General features: G+C 36.7%; 1 protein-coding gene across 2 annotated transcripts in view; it reads left to right on the forward strand.

Moving 5' to 3' along the window:
* Positions 1 to 24259, forward strand: part of MIB1 (MIB E3 ubiquitin protein ligase 1) — a 119028-nt gene that overhangs the window by 13075 nt on the left and 81694 nt on the right. For both annotated transcript variants that reach the window (XM_027127585.1, XM_027127586.1), the window contains exons 2-6: positions 6239 to 6410; positions 8216 to 8345; positions 14432 to 14536; positions 16661 to 16727; positions 18043 to 18247. In XM_027127585.1, the coding sequence (XP_026983386.1) occupies positions 6239 to 6410; positions 8216 to 8345; positions 14432 to 14536; positions 16661 to 16727; positions 18043 to 18247 (679 nt within the window). The remainder of the gene's footprint in view (positions 1 to 6238; positions 6411 to 8215; positions 8346 to 14431; positions 14537 to 16660; positions 16728 to 18042; positions 18248 to 24259) is intronic.

Consider the following 24259-nt stretch of genomic DNA (forward strand, 5'->3'; position numbering starts at 1 on the left):
AACGTAGAGATGAAAAATATGTAAATAGGGGAACAGCTGAAAACTGGGCTTTTCCTTTTCTGGTCAAGTGAGGAGGTTGGGATACATTTTCCCTATGCCTTTCATCAGTCAGCACTCATTTGAAGAGCTGTGCAGATAGATTAGGATATACCTCTTAGTGTGTATTGGATACCCATTTGTTTAGTGTATTTGACTTTTTGTGATGGCATAGGAGACCTATTTCAGACCTGTTCAGAAACTTAACTACTGTGTGGACATTTACTGTTACTGCTATTTAATGTTAATTAAGATGTTTTTCGTCATGACGCTTTCCTGTGGTAAGACAAATTAGACTCTTAAGGCACGTGGCAATAAGGAGTGTACTTATTAGCTATATATTTTCTTTTCATAAGCACAGAATAGCTCAAGTTAGGGTAAGGGTTAAAAGACATAAAAACTTCTGAGTAGCAGTGTACCACATTGCTGAAGTAACTATTTGAACGTTGGTTTCTGTAAATACTTGGAGTTCCTCATGTTTTTGTTTATTTTTAGCTTTTATTTAGAAGTGACATATACCAGCATTTCTGATGCTTATACTGCATATTAAATGCCCCTTCTCGCCCAGCTGCTTCCTAGAATTAATACATACCCAGTGTAGAAAACTTGGAAAACCCCAAAGGGCGATCCCGTCAAGCACATTTTGGGGGTTATCTTTCTAGTTTTTCTGGGCACATGTGTTATATGTATAATGTAATTTATGTACCAAAGTGCTCTATTGTAATTCTTTGCATACTGCTTTATAAAATAATAATATAGTTTACCATCTCAGTACCATTTCTTCTACAACATGGTTTAATAACTGCATAGAATTTCTATGGATTACCTTAGTTTACACATAAATAGCTGCATCCCCATCTTTTCAATATGTTATGTTAAATTTTTATTTACTGCAAACAATTTAGTATCATGAGATGTACCTTTTAAAAAATTTGAAGACAGGGTCAAAATCTTTTAAAGCATTTGAAACATTTTGCAAGTACCTTCCATAGAGATTGTATCAATTTCTGTTTCCCTCTCAGCAGTATGACTGGCTCCCTTGACACCATCTTCACGTACACGGACATATTATTTTTAATCTGTTCCAATTTAAGAGGATAAAGTTGGTATCTCTTGTTTTGTATTTTCTTTTTAAAATTATGAAATTAATACTTATAATAAAACTAAACAATTGAAAATTGTATGTAATAAAGCTAAACAACTGAAAAGTGTATACAGAAAAAATGTGAAGGTGCCTTCTCCTTCCTCATCTGTGTATCCTCAACCACTGTCAGCAGTTTGGAGGAGTTTCCAGGTTTTCTCTATTTATACACTTCCTATATGTGTGTGTGACTTCTAGGTTTTGTGTCATGCTTAGAGAGACTTTACTCAGAATTGTAAAAGATGCTGTTCAACAATTTTTTCTAGCACTTTTATGGTTTTCTTTTTTTCATATTTAGCTCTTTAATTTATCCACATTTTTGCTACGCTGTACTGCAGGGAACTGTAATTTAATAAAGATTGTAACTTATTTTTAACTTGCTTTGTTCTAGTTGCAATGGTTACACAACAAATACCCCCAAACTTAGTGGTGTGAAACAGTTTATATGCTCAGGGCTTCTACCCCTCAGGGATTTGGAGAGGCTCAGTGGGGAATGGCTTGCCTCTGCTCCACAGTATCTAGGGCCCCAGCTAGGAGAGTCAAACAGTGGAGGGGGCTGCACAGCCAGGCTTCCTCGGGCATCTCTTTATACCTCTTTATGGCCTCGTCAAGTGGTCTCCTCTCTGTGGCAGCTTCAGGGTAGCCAGACTTAGTATGAAAGAACTGCCAAGGCATGTGGGGGCATGAATCCTGAGGGGGAGAGAGAGACAAGGACAGACAGGTGGCACAGAAGTTATATGGTGTCACTTCTGCCACCTTCTATTAACCAAGGCAGTTGCAGATGTCCCCCCAGGATCAGTGGGGAGGAAAACAGACCCGCCTCTTGATGGCCACTTGTCATTCATTGTCCTCTTGTCAGAAGAGCACTTGGGGTGGATATAGATCGGTGAGGCTTTCTTTGGAAAATACAATCTGCCACGTCTTTCCTCCATTTTAAGTATACACTCAGTTTTCCAGGAATGTGCCTGATATAAAATGCATAAATAAAGCAGGGGTGTACCTGTATTTCAGTATTTAAATTGATGAATTTTAAAAAAAACCTCATATTGTGATTCTTGCCATTTCTTATTAAGAAGTGCAATTCTATGAAAATTTAAAATTCATTTTTAGGCTTGCATCAGACAATTATGACAGTTCTTCAAAATCTTTGTTGATAGGTTTTAGAATTTACCTTAAAAAATATCTTTATGTGAGCTAGGATAATTTCTTTCTTAACTTTGTAGACTTTTGCTATTTGTGTTGGGAGATAATATCAGGAATAATTACAAAATTATGTTTTCAAAGTGAACATTATAAGGAGTGGTTATATATTGGTTTAAAGCAAAATATAGCAAATTCTTAGTAACCCATGGGACGATTAGCCAGGTTATGGATTATTTGGTACTTAAAAAAAAAATCCTTCTGTGATTGAAAAACACCAAACAAATCCTTCTCTGTGTATTCATTTATACACCCCAAAAGGAAGAATAGATTTGGCCTTTTGATTTATATTGTGAAAGACTGAAGCATGCAGTACTTGTGAACGCTGGTAGCTCTGAGTTGTGCAGCTATAAATTTGGTGGTTTTTTTTTTTAACTTGGTTTTTAATTTTAGTTTACAGTCTGTTAGACTAGAGTATAATTTCTTTTGGGCCTATGGCTGATGATAATTTTCATGATTGATGCAGTCAGAATTAGCCATAGGCTAGAATGAGAAGTGGTGGATGAACTACTCTTGTGTAGGACTGTGTCACATGGCGGTTGTGTCCTCTGTTGCTGTTCTGGAGTGAAAACAATTAAAGGAACAGAGAGGACAGGTACAGCTGCAGGGAAGCCACAAACTTTGGGGGAAAACCTGAGATAAAAGAGTAATTAGCAAATGGAGAGGGCAGATAATTTGCTAAAATAAAATGGGGGTAATCCACACATGAATAATTGAATATTTTCTGTATGCAGTCTCTGGGAAATTGAGAAATTTATTGAGTTCTTTAATTTTTGTATAAGTATTGCTGAATTTGCCTGGGGTATGTGATGACTTTGATCATTAAATTATTTAAATAGATGACTAGTACATTTAATATATCTATATTAAGATTAAATTAATTGCAGTATAATTCTTTATACTTACCTTTTATTGTAACGCCTTTCAGAGTATGTTTACCTCTATTATATCACTTTAGCTTCACAGTGTCCCTTTCCATATTATCTTAGTCTGCTTGGGATGCCATAACAATCTACCACAGACTGGGTGATTTAAACAATAGGAATTTATTTCTCACAGTTCTAGAGGCTGGGTAGTCCAAGTTCAGGGGGGTGGCCACTTCGGTTCCCTATTGAGGGCTCTCTCCTTGGCTTGCAGATAGCTGCCTTCTTGCTTTGTTTTCACATGACAGAAAAAGAAAGAGAGAGACACACACACTCTCCTTAGAAAGACACTAATCCCATCATGGGAGTCCCACCCTCATTGCCTCATCTAAACCTAATTACCTCCCAAAGGCCTTACTTCCAAATATCATCACGTTGGAGGTTAGGGATTGTGGGGGAACCTCCCAGTCCATAACATCTATGAAAGGAAGTATTTTCTCAATTTATAGATGAGAATATTGGTCCCAGAGTAGTTTAAAAAGCTCGATTCTGAACATTACCTAGCCAGTAAGTTTATGTGAGTAGTTTCTGAAATCGCATACCTTTGTTTTCCCCATTTAATGCAACAATTTAAATATACAGATCAGAGATTATGTTTTATCTTATTATCTCCCAGCATGACTCTATAAAGTTTATCTCTAAGTCTCTGACTATATTTCATAATCCTGCCAAACAAATAAAGCTGCTCCTGGTTCATTGAACACACTCTGTGCTCTTCTGAGGTTTCTTTCTTCCTTTGAAAGGTCTACTCATCCACCATTTCTAAAAAACGTTTCCTGATTCTTTTTTTTTTTTTTTTTTGATTTAGTTTTTTGAATGAGTTTCTCAGTGGAGCCCTGAGCTTGTATTATTGGATAAGCATGTGTTTGTTTATGTTTTTGTTGGTGGCTCCCTTTCTGTTTTTTAAGGGAGCAGTTCTAGGTTTCAGTTTATTGTGCTGTTTGTTCCTAAATATCTCTAATACTTATCCATTTGTATTCTCTTTAATGATCTTATTTATACTTTTTTTGTTTTTTTGTTACCTTCTACATCTTTTATTTTCTAACCCATAGCCACCAAGACCTAAATCTCTCTTGACTCTTTTTCTCTCCACTTCCACTATCATCACCCTGGCTTAAACTACCATTATCTTACCTGGACTACTGTGTAAGCTTCTTAGTACTTGACTTTGTTTCTTTAGCCCCTTTTATTTTCTTCCTTTCTGTTCTTCCTACCATAGCAAGAGTGATATTTGAAAGCAGCAGAGGGCCTGCCCACAGTAGCAGTAAAGAAATAGTTACTGAATGAATCAGTAGGTACTGATGTCTGCTGTCTTCTCTGTCTCTACAGCCAGGCATTTGTGTGGTAGGAGACTGCAGAAGGATTGCACATAAAACATATTTGGTGTTGGTGTCATGCTCTTTTGTAGTTTACTAGACATCCCAGCTTCCTTTCAGTGTTCATTCTTCCTCCTTCCCTCCCCCCCTTTTTTCTTCTTAACCATCTCAGCTAGGGTACTTTATTTAGAATCTGGTTTCCTTACTCATAGGGATTTTAAACTGGGATATAGAAAATGAATTATGTAGGATTTTTTCCCCTTACCAGGAAGTAGCAATAGTGTATTAGTTCTTGCAGAGTTTAGCTACAGTATTACTACTGTTGTATTCTAGTTCTTGCGTGTACTTCACATTCTCATTTTATTCTTAGAACATACCTTTCCTTTAAAGAACATATTACCTCCTCCAAAGGAAGTTGAGGTTCTAAAGGAAGTTGAGAACTAAAATGACTCATTTCTTTTAATTATTGAACATCTCTAAACTTATACAAAATAGAGAATAGTATAATGAACCCCCATGTTACCTGTTACCCAACTTCAACACGAGCAATCTTGTTTCATCTAAACGCACCTTACTTCCCCTCCCTCTCCACCAAATATTTTGAAATAAATACTGTTGTTTTATATGTAAGTACTTCAGTTAAAATGACTTTTTCATGGACACAGAGATAGCTATTGACAGAGCCAGAACTTGATCTAGGGGAGTGTCAGTATTGTACAGACAACTTAGCCCTTGTTTGTAGTTCAACATTGGGCATGACCATACAGCATGTGTCATGAAACAGTGACACTGATGTTCACAGGCCACACATTGTTTTAAAAAACTCCTAGTTTTAATTTATTGAACAAGTGATCTTAGTAGAATAGTAAAGGAACATTATTCCCCAAACTTATTACCCTACAATGTCAGTTATTTTCATTGATTTATAGTGGAACTTTTATAGTTCTAACATGTATCTCATCTATCCATGTGAACATTTTTAGTATAGGTTATATTACCAAGTGCTTGTTTTCTTTTTCTAGTGTTAATTTCTTGTAGTTCTTTAAGGAAAAAAGAAAACCCACGACAAACACAAACGCAAGTTTGTTTCCCAAACTGGGAAACTTGCTTGCTAATCATTGTCTAAAGTTTACTGTTGATGGGGAAAAGGTTGTCAATACATAGGGATAAATGCTAAAGTTAATTGATAGTTTGTTTCTGATATCATGAGGATAAAACTGTCTTTTCTTTTGGAAATTTTACCTGGAGAATAGGTTCACATTCCTCAAAAGATTTTTGTGTGTTTGAAGTCTGAAACATCTACTTGGTGATAAAGGATTCTTCTTTCTTTCTCTGGATTGAACCTAAATTTCAGTTTGTGGATGAGAGCAAGGAAAGTGCTACTGAGAAGTGTTCTTACTAGTGAAAAAAGAAGGGATAGAAAATATTTAGTCTATAATTTGTACTGGTTAAAATATTTGCAATATGTTATCTTGCAACTATATATGGTACATTCGAAATATTATTTCTTGTTTTATTGAACTATTTTGTAAAATGCTGTGTTCTTATTTTTTCCCTTAGGGAATAATATTCAAATAAATAATACTTGTAATTAATGTAAGCGTGTATCCTTGTTTTAATAGGCATCAAGCATGATGGAACCATGTGTGATACCTGCCGCCAGCAACCAATCATTGGCATTCGATGGAAATGTGCGGAGTGTACAAATTATGATTTGTGCACAGTTTGTTATCATGGAGATAAACATCATTTAAGGCATCGCTTTTATAGAATTACTACACCAGGAAGTGAGCGGTATGGCAATCCATTTTTTTTTTCAATTGCAATTCCTTGTTTCTATTGAATTTTTTATACCATTCAGCATTAAAAATAGGATCAGGAAATAGCTTCTGACAGCTGGTTTCGTCAAGAAGTAGCAATTACCAGGCTAGATGTGGACCAGGCCTACCACATAGCGAGAAAAGAGCTCTGTGAAGATAGAGATACATGTATTTTTCCAGGATAATCTGAGCTGTTCTTTCTCTAGTGTAGAGACTTGGCACTGCTCAGTGTTTGGAAATGAAAGGGTGGCCCAAAGGAGGCTGATTGTTTTCTCTGTATGCATTCTATCTTGGGAACACTAGAGCCCATTTATTGAATCAAGAGACATTTATTAAGACTACAGAGCATTAAGACTACACTTGTGTAAATTTGAAGATTAATAAGACGTTATTCTTAAGGAGTTTACGAATTAAGGTATTATTTGATTAACAGTGATTATCATGTGATGTTTCAGACTGTATATAGTGATGTATATTAAGTGTCTTAGGAGCAAAGAGAGAAGGGTGTTAATTGTGAATGGGTGCAGAGTGTCAGGTGATTGAGTATTCTCATGTAGCTATGACTAATGCATAGGAGCAAGAATCAAGTCAGTGACAAGGAGGCAGCAGGAGTAATAGGAAAATGGATTTTTGTGTCAGACTGTCCTGGTTCAGATCCTGGTCCTGCCATTTATTAAGTGAGTAACTTTCAACAGATTATTTATTTTTGTCTTTTGCTTACAATTTTTAAAGTTAGGGTATAGTAAAGATATTCTGAAAATGAACAGAATAATGAGATAAAAGCAGAGCAGAAGAAAAAACCCCAAATCTTTTTGATTTTTAGGAATGAGAAGGATGTAGAAGAATAAGGGATAGAAGGCCTTGGAAAACCATGCTTGTCTAGATAGTTGAGTATAGCATCTTTTTCAAGGTCTGTAGTCTCTTGTAGGTATACACTACTTTAGAGACAGTTTAGTGTAGGTCAAATCCAGGCCACAGATGTATTTTACTTGACTTACACAGTGATCTAAATTTTTGAACAATTGCTAACCTTTTAAAATCGGGTGATTTCACAGAAAAATCAGGTTCATGAATTCTAACCCTATTCTGTTCCCCCACGCTCCAAAGACTGTCAGCACAGGTTCTGCATTTTTTCCTGGCAGCAGTTGGCTGAAGCACAGGAACACCTGTACCCTTTAGACAAATCATACTCTGGAGTTCACCAAAGTCCCTACCACTCCCTATTGTTTTCCCCAGCCTGAGGTCAAGTGCCATTTGCCATTTGTCATTGCTGTGGTGCTGTCTTTCTTAGGCCCTCATTTGTAGTACTTGCCTGACAGTTGTAGGGATTTGAATTTGCCATCTCTAAAGTATTGAAGAGTGTGGTGATACTCTGAAGTGGTTAGACTGGATTCATGTGTTGATTCCATTCCAATTTAACTTTTGTGACCTTGGGCAAATTACTTACCTCTTTGGGACTTAGTTTCCTCATTGGTAAAATGAATAATAATACCTTCATCTTAGGGACTGTAACAGACTTTATACCTGTGTAAGTGCTTTTATGTATAGGAAAAGCTAAGTAAATGTTAGCCGTTATTATTATTATTCCAACTACTAATGTCTTCATCATCATAACCTGTGTAACGTGGAAAGTGTTCCTGTACCGTGCTGTTATGGTATTAACCAGAACAAAGAAAAATCTTTTATATTTTCAGAATAACCTTTTTTATAATCTTATTTTAAAAAATAAACTGCTGTTACCTATTTTTATATAAATTTGAAAGTAAATACTTTTTTTAGGGTTCTGTTAGAGTCTCGTAGAAAATCTAAGAAGATTACAGCCAGAGGGATCTTTGCAGGTGCCAGAGTGGTACGAGGAGTGGACTGGCAGTGGGAAGATCAGGATGGAGGAAATGGACGTAGGGGAAAGGTAAAAATTGTTTTTGATTCATCATGTTATTCTAGAATATTGTATATTCAGTAGATTTTATAACTACTGTAGTTGAATTTCTTGGCCCATTTTTTTAATGCCAATAACAGTTTCTTAAGTTTTCATTTTTTTCCCCCCGGAAGAAAAAAGATTGTTCCTGCTCTGTCGTACATATTGGCGTTCCGTGAGAAGGTTGTAGGGTAGATTTTACCTTTCCACTTTCAGGCTTCATGTGGCCGTTTTGTTGCCCAGAATGCCTTTCTGAACATCCTGTTTGGGCTAGTCCTAAGCGGTAAGCGGTATCTCATGCTCTTGATTTTCTTGTTATTAAAACTTCATTTGAATGTACTTGTTTTATATTCCATTCCCCCAAAGGTCTGTTTCTGAGGGGTAATAGGCAGCTACTTTGTTATTCAGTCCACTTAACTTACCCTTCTCAGGAGGTGTGTAGAGCTGTCTAGGGGTCAGTTATAGCAGTTATTCTGAAGGGAATTTTGTACAGCCTCTTTAACGGGCTGGGGTAGCCAGAGATATTAGGGTGAATGGGTTGTTGGTTTTACTTATTTGGATTTCATGTTGCTTTTGCTGATGATGCATTCGTTGATTCAGTCAGTCACGTGTTAAATGTGTATTCTCTGTGTTTTGCTAGATGTACTGAAATGAACAGCATTTCACGTTTGAGATTTTGAAGTCAATTAATATCAGTTCTGTTACCTTCTTTAAGATATTGTTTTTAGCATTAAGGAATGATGATTTTAGAGTCTCTGTCATCTGAGGAACTCTTCCTAGGAACTCGAAAGCCTCTTCTGTACAACTTGGTGCTATATAGATTCTTTTGAATTTGAGATTTTTAAACATTTTGTCAAATAGATGTTTTCTAAATTCAGAGTATTGTTATATTGATTTAATTTCAAGTAATAAGGTCTAATTTTAACATTTGGAAGTTGGACAGAAATATTTTGGCCTATATGTTTTAAGTACTTTGATTTTTATTAAGGAAGCAATTTTTTTTTTAATTTAGTAAATATTTATTGAACACTTAGGTGAAGGATTCTGTTCCAAGCATGAGGGTTATGGGAATAAACAAAAGAGGCAAAATTCCTACTCTTCTGAAACCTATATTCTAATTAGGGGAGATGGACAACCAGAAATATAAATCTAAATTCTGTGACTATAGTGTGGCCTGTTGACCAGCAGCATTGGTGTCACCTGAAAGCTTGTTAGAAGTATAATAGGTAATAGGTCTCTTTCCTCCTAGACTTTCTAAATTAGGATCTTCATTTTTTTTTTTTGCGATATGCGGGCCTCTCACTGTTGTGGCCTTTCTCGTTGTGGAGCACAGGCTCCGGACGCAAAGGCCCAGCGGCCATGGCTCATGGGCCTAGCCGCTCTGCGGCATGTGGGATCTTCCCGGACTGGGGCATGAACCCGTGTCCCTTGCATCGGCAGGCGGACTCTCAACCACTGTGCCACCAGGGAAGCCCCAGGATCTTCATTTTAACAAGAGCCCTAAGTCATTCAGATGTACATTAAAGTTTGAGAAACACATTTCTAAAAAGAAAAATAGACGAGTGTGAATTTGGGAAAGGCACCACCTCTGGATGAATGGAGTGATGTGGGGACATGCTTGGCAAGCCAGTGGTAGAGAAAAGGTACCCTTTTGAGCGTGGACACAGGAACAGCCTTGTCCCCGTGCATAAGGTCTTGGTAAGTGGAGCTCAGGCTGGAGGTCAGCCTCTGTTCTCCTCCTTGGCAAGGCCCTTTGTGCAGTTAACAACTTCTGTAATCATAGCAATACTGTGTCACATAGGATGTATAAAATGTATGTTAAAGCTTAAAGAATAATAATAAAATTTTAAAAAGCAAACTTTTTTTCCTACTCTACAGATTAAAAAATAGAATGTTATGAATACCTTTAAAAGTCTTCTGTTTACCCTTTCCCAATTGCAAGCTCTGCAAGAACTCATTAGTGAGTCCTGGGAAACACAGGGATCAGCACGGTCAGGACATCAGGCAAGGCAGAAGTATGGGCCAAGTGCAGGACACTGGACAGGAATATGGTCAGAGGACATGAGTTACTATGCATGTTTTGCTTCTAAGCTTACCATGGTCCACCTCAAAGTTTTAGGAGTGGGTCAAAGCAGAATATTCTGTGGGGTAAGATGAGAGACCTCAGTTGATTTAGGTGGCAGAGAATGGGGGGTGGAGGGGAGAGTGGGAACCTCATCATTACATAGTCCAACAAGCCAAGTACAGTGGAGAATTTGGGTCAGGCTCACTCAGGCAGTGTGACCTTAGGTTGATAAAATGGTGCAATGGCAGTGGGCATCTGGGTGATAAGAGCCTTCAGCATGTCTGGCCTGTGAATCACATGGCTACAGTTCAGACAGATTGCCCTTGATGCCTGGTACCCAGCAGTCATCCTGGCAGCTCCCTTTGATGGATGCCCTTGCCTCTTTCCTGGCTGGATCCCATGTTTTCTTTTTTTTAAGCATTTAAAAAAATTTTATTTATTTAATTTATTTATTTTTGGCTGCATTGGGTCTTCGTTGTTGCATGCGCACTTTCTCTAGTTGTGGCAAGTGGGGGCTACTCTTCGTTGTGGTGCACAGGCTTCTCATCGTGGTGGCCTCTCTTGTTGTGGAGCTCGGGCTCTAGGCACATGGGCTTCAGTAGTTGTGGCACACGGGCTTAGTAGTTGTGGCACACAGGCTCAGTAGTTGTGGGTCGTGGGCTCTAGAGCACAGGCTCAGTAGTTGTGGTGCACGGGCTTAGTTGCTCCACGGCATGTAGGATCTTCCTGGACCAGGGCTGAAACCCGTGTCCCCTGCATTGGCAGGTGGATTCTTAACCACTGTGCCACCAGGGAAACCCGGATCCCATGTTTTCTGTATCCCATTACATCATCTTACTTAGCTTACTCTTTCCTTTGGTGGTGTACACGTTCTAGTAATGTCTTTTGCAAGAGTGCACAAGAAGTAAATTTTTTAATACTTTCATTCTAAAATTGTTTTCAACTTTATATTCTTCCTCACGCTTAATTTTATGGTCAGAGGGTTGGAAAAAATTTTTTTCATCAGCTTTTCAAAAGCAGTTGCAGCTAAAGTCTGAAGCCACATAAATGGAACTTTCTGAATTTTTGTTATATTGGCACTTCTTAGGGGGATGAAAAGTAGGCATTCTTGAAGCTTTGAGTCATCAGTATTACATTTTTGGTTTATTATGATTTAATACTTGTTACATTTTAAGAACAAAATGAAAAGTAAATGAAACCATCTTACACATGTGACCCTAAGTGAGGGAACTTAATATAATAGGAAGTCTTCAGGGTAACATTATTTAAGCACATGTTTGAGATGAAATGTAATTTTTGTCTGACTCTTTTTGACCATGTGTGTGAATGAAGAAAGTTTTTAAGCCTTCCTGTGCTGGCCAGTCTTCAGTGCTGGCTGCTCTGTCCCAATCCTCTTTCCTTATCTTTTTTTTCCCTTGAGGGTTCAAGATTCCCACCCCATTCTCATCACTACATGTTCTCAACAATATGGCTAGTATGAGCCATATTAAGGGGTATAAACCAACCTAGGCTGATGTTGTAATACTGATGCAATCTGTGGCCTACCATGTGCCAACATGTACCATGGTTTTTTGCTTTGCACCATGGCTTTGGCAAGCATGATGTAAGGTCATCATGAAAGTGTGTAGTGTATTCTTAACTACCTAAGTTAGTATTTCAAGACTGTTTTCATTTTGCAAATGCTTTCGAATATATGTTGATTATTTCATACAGGTACACTAGATATATTTTCTTCTTTTTAAAAAACTTTATTATGGAGAATTTCAAACATACACCAGAATAGAAAGAGTAGTATAACAAATTCCCATGCACCCAACATCCAACTTCAAAAATTATCAACATTTTAAAAAATGCCATTTATTTGTTGAAGAAATCAAGGTTCTTTGGATTTGGCTGATTGATTCTTTATGATGTTCTTGAACTTCTTCCTCTGAGCCTTGTATTCTTATAAACTAGGTGTTAGGTGTAGAGAAATGATTAGATTCAGGTTCAGGTTCAGGTTTTTTTGTCAAGAGTACCTCATCAGTTGTGTGTGTACTTTCATTGCATCACATCAGGAGGCATATAAAGTTTGATTATCCTACTATTGGTGACGTTAAGATTGATCAGTGCAGGTATTGTCAGTTTGATCCTTTACAGAGTTTCTCAGCAACCTTTTACCTAATGGTTTTAGCAGCCATTCCGCACATATTTCTTAATCAGAATTGAAAGTATGAAATTAATGTAGTTATTTTCTTATGCCTTCCACTTTCTCCTTGATTAACCAAATCATTAACAAATGAAGGAATTTCATTTAGTGATTCAGAGCTTGAGTAATGAATTTGCTTATATCCCAAGTAATTTGAAATTTAGGATGAATTTGATTTAAAGTTTGTAGTCTTTGTCTTTTAGTTGGTCACATACTTTTTTGTCCCTCTCATAAAAACACAGAGTTATTTAATCTAGCATTGTATTTTTAAAAATGAATGAAATAGAACCTGACTATATTAGAATTAGAAGGGATTTTTTTTTGCTAAAAGTTGCATGTTTCACTTTACTAGTTAGAAACTCTTGCTTTGGAAGGTTATACAGTGGTTGTGAAAATCAGAAAGCAAAGCATGGCAGTGATGGACTCTGCATTCAGGATGGTAGTTACCTCTGTTGGAAGGCAGGAGGGTGGGATTGATGAGAGGCATGCAGGGGAATTGAAAAGTACTGGTAATATTCTTTTTCTTAGTCTGATGTTCATTTTGTTTTTTTATTATTCTTTAAAATTTACATATGATATATTTTTATAATGTATAATTCATTTTAAAATTAAAAAGAATAGGGACTCTCTGGCAGCCCAGTGGTTAAGACTCTACGCTCCCAGTGCAGGGGGTATGGGTTTGATCCCTGGTCGGGGAACTAAGATCCTGCATGCTGCGCCGTTTGGCCTTTAGAAAAAAAAAAAATTAAAGAGAATAGATAGACTCATTTACTAACAATTTGAAATGTTGCTCAAATATTTGATTAAATTTTAAGCATAAGAACTTTTTATCTCTACAAAAGCACCATAAAATACATAGCTTGCAAAACTATTTCTTTAGTACAGGGTGAAAATTAAATGGTCATTATGTATCTTATTTGAAATAGTCTGTTTTTTTTTTGTTTTTTTTTTTTTGAAATAGTCTGTTTTTAAGGGCATGCCTTAAAAGTTACATTTAACATCAGCCTGGCATTCTAAGTAACTATGTAGCGTGGTTGATTATAAGTGTCAGGGTGGAGAAGAGTAATGAGTTGCTCATGTGCGACTTCCCATACTGAGCTGTAGACTGGTTCACTTGAGAATACCCAAGTTTAGTGCTCGTTGTGCGTCAGTTTTGTGTAGTTGATTCTTCGCCCTTAAGCAATAGCAACTCCAGTATTTTTTTTTTTTAAGTATTAAACGCTCTTACTAATCAGCCTGCTGGTATGTGGGGCCTAGAGATTGTGTCTGGGTCTCCACTGCAGTCACAGTGTTTCAGCTTAGAAGGCCTGCTTTTTGGGGCAACTGAGGGGTGCTGCTGGAGGAGCCAAGTCACTCAAGTCTTCTTTAAACTTGGCCTTTGAGCCTCATGCTTATCAGCGTTTAGCTGACCAGAGAGTGGGTTTACCTTGAATTTTTCAGGGTATTTGGTCAAAGATTTTAAATTTTTTATCAAAGAATAGGTTTAAAAGAATACACTGTTGTTAGAGGGAATCCTTTAAGAGTGAAGATTTTAAATTTTGTATTGAATTATGTATTTTCTGATAATCCATCACTGTAATAATCACTAAGCTTCTGTATTTACAATTTCTACAGTGGTTTTAGAAATTAGCTTATAATATTCTGGAAAATTGTATAATTCAGTTATATGTTAGAAGTGACATATATTTGGTAAATAAGTATTTTTCATGATCCTGTTACACAGGATTGTAGCTGAAATATTTTTATCGATTTAAATATAATTAAAAGAACCAACCTCTCCTCTCCTCTTTCAAAATTTTTTTTTTCCTCAAAAATTTCCCTTAGGTAACAGAAATCCAAGACTGGAGTGCATCAAGCCCACATAGTGCGGCCTACGTTCTCTGGGACAATGGTGCTAAGAACCTTTACAGAGTTGGCTTTGAGGGCATGGTAAGTGTAAGAACCACAAAAGCTGAAAATATTGGACGGGTGAAAGAAGGGAAGTAAAAATAGCCCTTATTGTATTCTTCCATTTTTTCTTTTGTCATCTCCTTTTGTCAGGATACAGCCATCTGAATCATGAGTATGCAATTGGAGGGAACATCTGTAAAGTGAGAATTTAATACAATAGGTGTTAAAATTATTTTTTAAGGAGTTTTTTTCCTCTGTATTTTTATTTATTTTTATTATTATTATTTTTTGCGGTACGCGGGCCTCTCACTGTTGTGGTCTCTCCCGTTGCGGAGCACAGGCTCCGGACGCGCAGGCTCAGCGGCCATGGCTCACGGGCCAGCTGCTCTGCGGCATGTGGGATCTTCCCAGACCAGGGCACGAACCTGTGTCCCCTGCATCGGCAGGCGGACTCTCAACCACTGCGCCACCAGGGAAGCCCTCCTCTGTATTTTTAAAGTGTAGTGTTGATGATTGAAAATGACTGACCTAGAAGCACTTTGAATTACTTAAGTGCTTAAGGAGCATAATGGTAGTTTTTATTCAATGGATTGTCCTATATTTCTGCATGTCATGGATCATTATTCAAATGTTGACCTCAGCTATTTAATTTATAGAGTGTAATTAAATATTATATTAATGCTAAAATATTAATGCCTTTTATATCCTTTCCACCTTGAATACATTTTTCATTCAAAGAATTCTAAAATTTCATTTTTTTCCAACTCTTATGCTCATTAGGAGAGGAAAAAATATCCCACTGTCCCTTTGCCTTAATCTATTCCTTTTATACATAAAAGCGAGCCTTGTGAATCTAGACAGGTAGTTTACTCGCCACTTTTTACAGTTGTATACAGCATTGGTCATTAGTTTTTCATTATTATCTTCATGCCTCTTCCTGTTTTTAAATTGGGAATTTTTGTAGAATTCCAACTGATTATTAACTTGCTTCAAACGAAGATTTACATGCTGTGTGCGCTCAGGTACTTATTGAGTAGTATACATACAGATTGATCCCATTCTTTTTTGATGGCTGAGTAGTATTCCATTATATGGTTATGCCATTGTTTATATAATGAGATTTCTGTTGATGGGTATCTGGGTTTTTTTTTGTTTTTTTCATTGTTGCAAGCGGTGTTTCAGAAAGCATCCTTGTGCATATGTCTTTATACATTTATGGGTATATTTCCTTAAGATAGATTCCTAGAAGTGGAACCACTGGGTTAAAGTATCATATTAAAACTGCTTGACCCATGTCTCCTTGGCTAGGATTGAACTAAATGTGAGCTATAGTGGCAAAGGAGGCTGTAAAAGAGAGTTGGGTTGGGGTGTGTTTGTGTGTGTATGTGTCTGTATAAAGGAGCTCCTTTCCTTAATATAGTATGTATGTACTGATCACTTTATACATGTATATGGTACTGTTAGGCACTTTTAGGTAATCTGTTTCTGAATTTTCAGTCACCCTCAAGGTTGCTCTTCTAAGTTCACATTTCCTGTACTTTTCATTATATCACAACTGCCTCCCCATTCAAATACTTAAATACTTTCTTATAAAAGCTAAGTGGGAAGGAACTTGAGTTAACGAAGTTATGGTAAAGTAAGGACTAAAAGTGATATAAATAGGAAATTAACTGGACAAGGAATCAAAAGACTGGATTTGGTTTTTTCCTTTTCTACTTTCTGACTTTAGTTTTGGCTGATTTCCTTTATACAATACCTGCCTTGTATATCTCATAAAATTGATTAGAAAGATCAAATGAGTTGAACTCTTTTTCGGTAAAAATATCTTTAAAATGGAATATGTTATGTACTTTTGAAATACGAGATTTTTGTTTTAGTTCTTTTTTTCCAGCATGTGTTTTTGAAAGTATGGTAATGGTAAAGATCCAGGCATTTTAATGTTGAAGTTTAAAAGAAATCTTAAAGTATGACCTATCTGAAGGTCAAGTTTATAGTTTTTGATGGGTGTTTTTGAAAGCAATGTTTAGTGTGACTGTTAACCGAGAGCTACTCTTCATTTCTGCTGAGGATATGTTCTAAATGAACATTTTTGTGTATTTTAGGTTTTAAGCTGTAGTTGAAGTTTTCAAGGGTGATTTTTCTGCTTTCTTTTCTTTTTCTTAGTCTGACCTGAAGTGTGTCCAGGATGCCAAAGGAGGTTCTTTCTACAGAGATCATTGTCCTGTGCTAGGTGAGTTAACAGGCTAGAAAAAATTTCTAAATAATGGGGTCAGAGTTCATGGAATCGGGAAAGTGTTTAAATTGGGCTTTAAAAAAATTAGTTACCATTAAAGCTTTTTAAAGACATACTCTTTTGGTTTTATTTTGTTTTAAAGCATTTGTTCTTTTTAATTTATTTAAACTCTGAAAGAATTGTCATGACTTGATAATTGATATACCATTTATATGGCATACTATATTTGAAACTTTTGTCTTTTAACCATAAACTTACATTGTTGAAAAATTTTGGGTTATATGATCAATGTTATATCTCTTATAGTAAGGAGAATAGGACCTAACAATTTAATGCTTATAAATTCCTTAGAATTTCTGTAAAATTTCTTTGAAAATATAAGAACAGCTCTAAGATTAAGATAATATGATAAATATAATTTCATGTATCATTAAAATAAAAAAAGAACAAGAAAACCAAAACTAGTTTGATTTTATAGATTCTTCATTGTTGGCAAGATGAAGATTTACCACATTCTTCTGATTAAACCTTTAGTCTCTGAATGCTTTCCTTTCTCATGTGAATGCTCTGTTCCTCTTTCCAAATCATTTGATTTGCCTTATTGCCCAAAAACGCTGTTCTCTTCCAGCATACCTAATTTTTTTAAAAAGGAGAATGTAGAAGAAAATCTTACGGTTTTGAGGAGATCATCTCTTTCTCTTGCTTTCAGAAACTTTGTTTTGTATCTGGGTTTTACAAGGAAAGTGTAGAATCAGCATACCCATTTCAGATCCCTCAGCATAGTGTTTTATGATCATGAATCCTGTATCCCATAAGTAGTTTTGAAAATAATCTCAGAAATGGGCTTTGAAATATTTGAAAATGCTCTTTAGGCAAAAATCACAAGAACTATTTGGTAACTAATAACAGTAAGCACTTCAGAGGAAAAAAAATTCCAGGGTTCTCTTTCATATACTTTAGTTAGTTATGTTGGCTCTTCAGCAAGTCATCCAGGCAGAAAAGTGAATATTGTCAATGCTCAGAACTTTGTGTTCTGATAGATGGTTGCCTAGTCTTCTGTAGATTCTGCCCCTGTTAGTCATTGTTGTAAATCATTACATTATTTCTGGTTTTGAGTCTGTTTTCTTTTCTTTCTTTTTTTAAAGCTCTCTAATTCTAGAATTTGATACTCATAGTATATTCTCAAAACATTTTAAGATTAGATAGTAACTAAAACTCAAATATCTTGGGCTTTTTCTTATTTAAAACAGTGCAGTTGCCTGTTGTTGCTGTGATTTTCCTTCTCCTTTGTCAACTCCCTCTGCAATTATAGGTGAGCAGAATGGCAACAGGAATCCTGGTGGATTGCAGATTGGTGACCTGGTCAATATAGATCTTGACCTAGAAATTGTACAGTCTTTGCAGCACGGTCATGGAGGATGGACTGATGGCATGTTTGAGACTTTAACTACAACTGGAACTGTTTGTGGCATTGATGAAGATCATGACATTGTAGTACAGTATCCAAGTGGCAATAGGTTGGTTATATTTTTTAATTTTCAGTAATGGCAAATAAAGTTAGTATATAGAGGAAAGAGCCTTAAAGAAAGCAAATAATGTGATATAATAAAACTTCTTACAGCTAACTCTTCAATAATAGATGAAAATCCGGAATATGTTGGTAAAGTGGAGGGAAACAAGTAAGAACAGTGTATGTGTGTGTGTGTGTATGTGTATATATTTATATGAATATATTTATGATTCAATGTTCTGTGCACTTTTTTTTTTCCTTTAGGGGGCAGAATACATTGTATCAGTATTAGGTCCAAGTATAGCTAAAAAGTTCTGTGTTCTGTTGGACTGCATCAGTCTACCCTGAATGAACGGGATAACAGTAAAACTCCTCTGGCCCATATCTCCAGCGTCATCTCATGGTAACACAGCTCTGCCTTGCCACAGACACCTGTGCACACACTAATGCTTATCAGCCACACAGCACTGCGTGTGTTTCCTCACTTCTGTAACCTTTGCACACACCACTCCTTCCATGCAGAATACCCTTTCCTCCTTGTCTCCCTCCTTCTCTGGATTAACTCCTTTGCCTCCTATAAATATTGAACTTTTATGCTTACTTCCTCTCTTCTTCCCCCCTCCCTGGTACATGCATACGCTATTTATCTGTTTAGGTCTCCTATTATCTACTAAAATGGTTATTTATTTGGTCTCTGGGTTTCGTGTTTCTTGGAGACTGGGCCTGTGCCTTTTATTTATTTGTCCCTAGGGGCCAAAATATATCCAGTTTACTAGTATGTCTACAGTATTTTAAAGAAAAAATTCGGTAGTTTAATTGAATAGTTGTCAAAGCTTTATTACTGACATGTACATAAAGAAACTAACTTTCTGAGATTCTTTAGGGGAAGGATTATATATGAAATAAGAAAAATTAACATTAAGTTGCTAACCACATTATAGAATTAGCTCTAATTGTGTTTAAATCTTAAGGATACACATGATAATATCAAGAGATACACAAAAAGCATTCGCCAAAATCCAACATCCTTCATGATAAAAATACTAAATAAACTAGGAACAGAAGGGAACTTCAGCTTGATAAAGGACATCGATGAAAGACCCACAGCTAACAGCATACTCAGTGGGAAAGACTGAATGCTTTCTCCTTTAAGATCAGGAACAAAACAAGAATGTCTGCTCTCCTCACTTTTATTCCATATTGTCCTAGAGGGTCTAGCTGGGGCAATTAGGCAAGAAAAAGAAATAAGAGAAAGGAAGAAGTTAAACCCTCTCTGTTCACAGGTGACATGATCTTGTGTATAGAAAAATCTAAAGAATCCACAAAAAAACCTGTTAGAACTAATAAATGAATTCAGCATAGTCACAGGATACAAGATCAATATAGAAAAATCAGGGCTTCCCTGGTGGCGCAGTGGTTGAGAGTCTGCCTGCCAGTGCAGGGGACACGGGTTCGTGCCCCAGTCCGGGAAGATCCCACATGCTGCGGAGTGGCTGGGCACGTGAGCCATGGCTGCTGAACCTGCGCATCTGGAGCCTGTGCTCCGCAGCGGGAGAGGCCACAACAGTGAGAGGCCCGTGTACCAGAAAAAAAAAAAAGAAAAAGAAAAAGAAAAATCAGTTGTATTTCTGTATACTAGCAATGAACAATCTGAAAATGAAATTAAAAAACAATTCCATTTTCAATAGCATCACAAAGAATAAAATACTTAAGAATAAATTTAGCCCAATAAGTACAAGATTTGTATACCAAAAACTATATAACATTGTTGAAGGAAATTAAAGATGACCTAAATGGAAAGACGTTTCATGTTTATGCATCAGAAGATTTAATGTTGTTTAGATGGTGTATTAGTTTCCTAGGGTTGCCATAACAAATTACCGCAAACAGCAGCTTTACAACAGAAACTTATTCTTTCAAATTCTGGAGGCTAGAAGTCCAAAGTGAAGATGTTGGCAAGACTGTTTTCTTCTGGAGATCTGAGGGAGGATCTCTTCTGTGCCTCTCTCCTGGCTTCTGGTGGTTGTTGGCAGTCCTTGGCTCTCCTTGGCTTGTCGATGCATCACTCATTTCTCTGCCTCTGTCTTCACATGGTCTTGTCCTCTGTGAGTCTCTGTGCCCCTTTGTTGTCACATGACCTTCTTTTTTGTCTTCTGGGTACATAGTTTATTTTCAAATTCATGCAAGTCAGTCTCTGATTAGTCAAGTTCAGACAGTTGTAGGGAGATTATTTAATACCGAGAGCCACATCAACAGTCCTCCAGCTCGCTATTTTAGTTTCGTCAGGCCAACATTTGTACCTTAGCCATCCATAAGGAAAGAACCCTAAGGAGGCATAGAAGAAAGTTAATTGAGCTCATGGAACTTCTAGAGTCTTTTACATAGACAATGATCAAAAGATGATTTTACGCGACCTTATAAGGACACCAATCGTTGGATTTAGGGCCCATCCTAATCTGATATGACCTCATTTTAACTTGATTACATCTGCAAACACCCTGTTTCTAAATATGCTCACATTCAGAGGTGTTGGGGATTAGCATTTCAGCATATCTTTTGGGGGCAATAATTCAACATTTAACATGTGACAGTATTCCTCAAACTAATCAACAGATTCAGTGCAATCCCTATCAAAATCCTTGCCTTTTTTTTTTTTGTACAGAAATTGGCAAACTGAACCTTAAATTCATATGGAAACTCAAGGGACCCAGAATAGCCAAAACAGTTTGAAAAATGAAGAACAAATTTGGAGGACTCACACTTCCCAATTTGGAAATTTACCACAAAGCTGTAGTAATCAAGACAGTCTATTATAAAAATAAGCATGTAGATTGATGGAGTAGAACTGAGTCCAGAAATAAGCCCTTGCATTTAAAGTCAGTTGATTTTTGACAGGGGTTCAGCACGGTTCAATGGGGAAAGAACAGTCTTTTCAACAAACGATGCCGACAGTAGTTACAGATATTCAGTCATTGTGGTGTACGTCTAATTTAATGTTAATTAATTTAATGTTTTATGTCAGGTATACAACAATCTAAAAAATAAAGCTACAATTACAAAACAAAACAAATGATGCTGAGTCAATTGGGTATTGACATGCAAAAGAATGAAATTGGACCCCTGCTACACACCATGTACAAATATTAAGTTAAAATGGATCACAGGGCTTCCCTGGTGGTACAGTGGTTGAGAGTCTGCCTGCTGATGCAGGGGACACGGGTTCGTGCCCCAGTCCGGGAAGATCCCACATGCCGCGGAGTGGCTGGGCCCGTGAGCCATGGCCGCTGAGCCTGCGTGTCTGGAGCCTGTGCTCCGCAGCGGGAGAAGCCACAACAGTGAGAGGCCCACATACCGCCAAAAAAAAAAAAAAAAAAAAAAAATGGATCACAGATCTAAATGCAAGAGCTAAAACTATAGAAGTCTTAAAACATAGGCATAACTCTTTGTGACCTTGAATTAGACAGTGGTTTCTTAGATATGACCTCCAAAGTAGAAGCAACCAAAGAAAGAGTGAATAGACTTCATCAAAATTAAAACTTTTGTGTTTCGAAGGAAACTATCAAGAAAGTGAAGAGACAACCCATGGAATGGGAGAAGATATTTGCAAATCATATGTCTGATTAGGGACTTATATCTAGAATATAGTATAAAGAACTCTTAAAATTCAACAATAAAAGATAACCTAATTGAAAAATGGGCAAAGGATTTGAACAGACAGTTTTCCACAGAAGATATAGAGATGGCCAATAAACTCATTGCATTAGTCTGCTAGGGCTGCCTTAACAAAATCCCACAGACTGGGTGGCTTAAACAACAGAGGTTTATTTTTTTACAGTCCTGGAGGCTGGAAGTCCAAGAACAAGGTGCCATCAGGGTTGGTTTCTGGTGAGACCTCTTCCTGGCTTGTAGAGGATTGCCTTCTCACATGGCACCCTACCTTCATGACATCATTTAACCGTACTTATGTCCCTAAAGGCCCAGTCTCCAAATACAGTTACATTAAGAGCTAGAGAGCTTTAACATGAAATTTGGAGGGGCACAATTCATTTTATATCACCCTTGAAGAGATGCAGGACATTATTAGTTATTAGGGAAATGCAATTCAAAACCATGATGAGATACCACTTCACATGCTAGAATGGCTAGAATAAAAAGGTAGGGTAATTACAAGTGTTGCTGAGGGTATAGAGAAATTAGAACCAAACCTTCATACATTGATGGTAAGTACGAGAAGTGGTCTAGATGCTTTGGAAAACAGTTCAGTAGTTCCTCAAAATGCTATGTATAGAGTTACCGTATGACCCAGCATGTCTACTTCCAGGTTTGTACCCAAGAGAATTAAACCATGTGCCCATACGAAAATCTGTACATGTATGTTTGTAGCAGTATTATTCATAACAGCCAAAATGTGGAAATAACCCAAATGTCTATCAACTGATGAATGGATAAAATGTGATATATCCATCCAATGGAATATTATATTTGGCCATAAAAAGGGATGGAGTACTGACATATGCTGCAACATAGATAAATCTTGAAAACATTATGTTGAGTGAAAGAAGCCAGTCACAAAAGGTCACATATTATCTGATTTTATTTATACAGAATGTCCATAATAAGAAAATCCATAGAAACAGAAAGTATATTACTGGTTGTTAGGGGCTGGGGAGAGAGGGGTGAATTCAGAATGACTGCTAATCATTAAGGGGGTATCTTTTTGTGGTAATGAAAATGAAATTAGGTAGTGGTGGTTGGTTTATACAACTGAATATACTAAAACCACCGAATTACATGCTTTAAATGAGTGAATTGTATGATATGTGAGCTACATCTCAATAAAGCTCTTAATAAAAAAGAAGGAAAAAATCAACACAATTTAAGTTCAGAGTAGCATGTACTAGCATATTTTGTTTTAAATAGTATCTTGTTTGTTATTTGGAAATGTTAGGTTAACACAGATTAGGATTATTACTTGTAGAATTCTTCCTCCGTCAAAATTCTTTCTTGGGCAGTAGCGTTATTAGTAACATGACATTTGACTTCTAGAAAATAATCTTTTTTTATTCTTTACTCAACACCAATTTATTAAATACTTATCCTGTATTAGGCCCCGTGATTAGTGTTAGAATTACAAAGACGAACAAGACATGGTCCTCTGCTTTGAAGGAGTTTCTCTATTAATTTGGATAGACAAAGTCAGAAATAGCTGTATTAAAATGTTTTAAGTAGTTATGATAGGTGAGTATTCAGGCTATTCTGAAGGTACAGAAGAAGAGTGGTCATTTCAGCTGGGCAAATCCGAGAAAACTTAAGCGAGCATATTACATTAAGTAAGGTTGAAAGACTTGGTTTTCACCTGGGCAAGGAAGCGCTGTAGGCAGAAGGAACAATTGAGTAAATACTACTGTTCGGACACTACACAGGTTTGGTAGATTTTGGAACTTTGGGAGTGAGGTAAATAAAGGGCACCATGACTCATAAGACTGAAAAGAAAACTTTTTGTATTTGAGTTTTATTCTTAACTGATCAGAGGCACTTCTTTCTCTTTGTGGTTGTTTTAGAAAGAAAGTTTACATGGTTATAGGAATTTAGTAAGCAGGGTTTTGTGTGTTGTGACCTCTCAGAGACTTTTATATGCTAAGGACCATTATAATAAGGAAAGGAGGGTATAATATGCCATATTGTAGAAGTTTATTTGGCTAGGGAAGCTTTTTTCCCTTGGAGTACCATATGGGACTAGGAGAAATGTGTTATACACTGTGGTACAACTTTTCGATGGGATATTAAGTAGTCAATAAAATGGTGGTTGTGCAGATGGTAGCAGCATAGAAAAAAGCTTATGTATAGGAAGGAAGAAATCTGAGTCCAAGTTTGTTTTGATACAGTGATTACAAGGATGTAAGATACCCATACATGGCAATTTAAAACTAGATAATATTTTTATCCATGAGATTGCAATGGTATGGGAAAATAGTGTACTCTTTGTAGAGCAGTTTGGCTCTATCAGAATTGTAAACAA

This window comes from Aethalodelphis obliquidens, unplaced genomic scaffold, assembly GCF_003676395.1.
Source record: "Aethalodelphis obliquidens isolate GAN/ISIS:26980383/991018 unplaced genomic scaffold, ASM367639v1 scaffold32, whole genome shotgun sequence".
Lineage (NCBI taxonomy): Eukaryota > Metazoa > Chordata > Mammalia > Artiodactyla > Delphinidae > Aethalodelphis > Aethalodelphis obliquidens.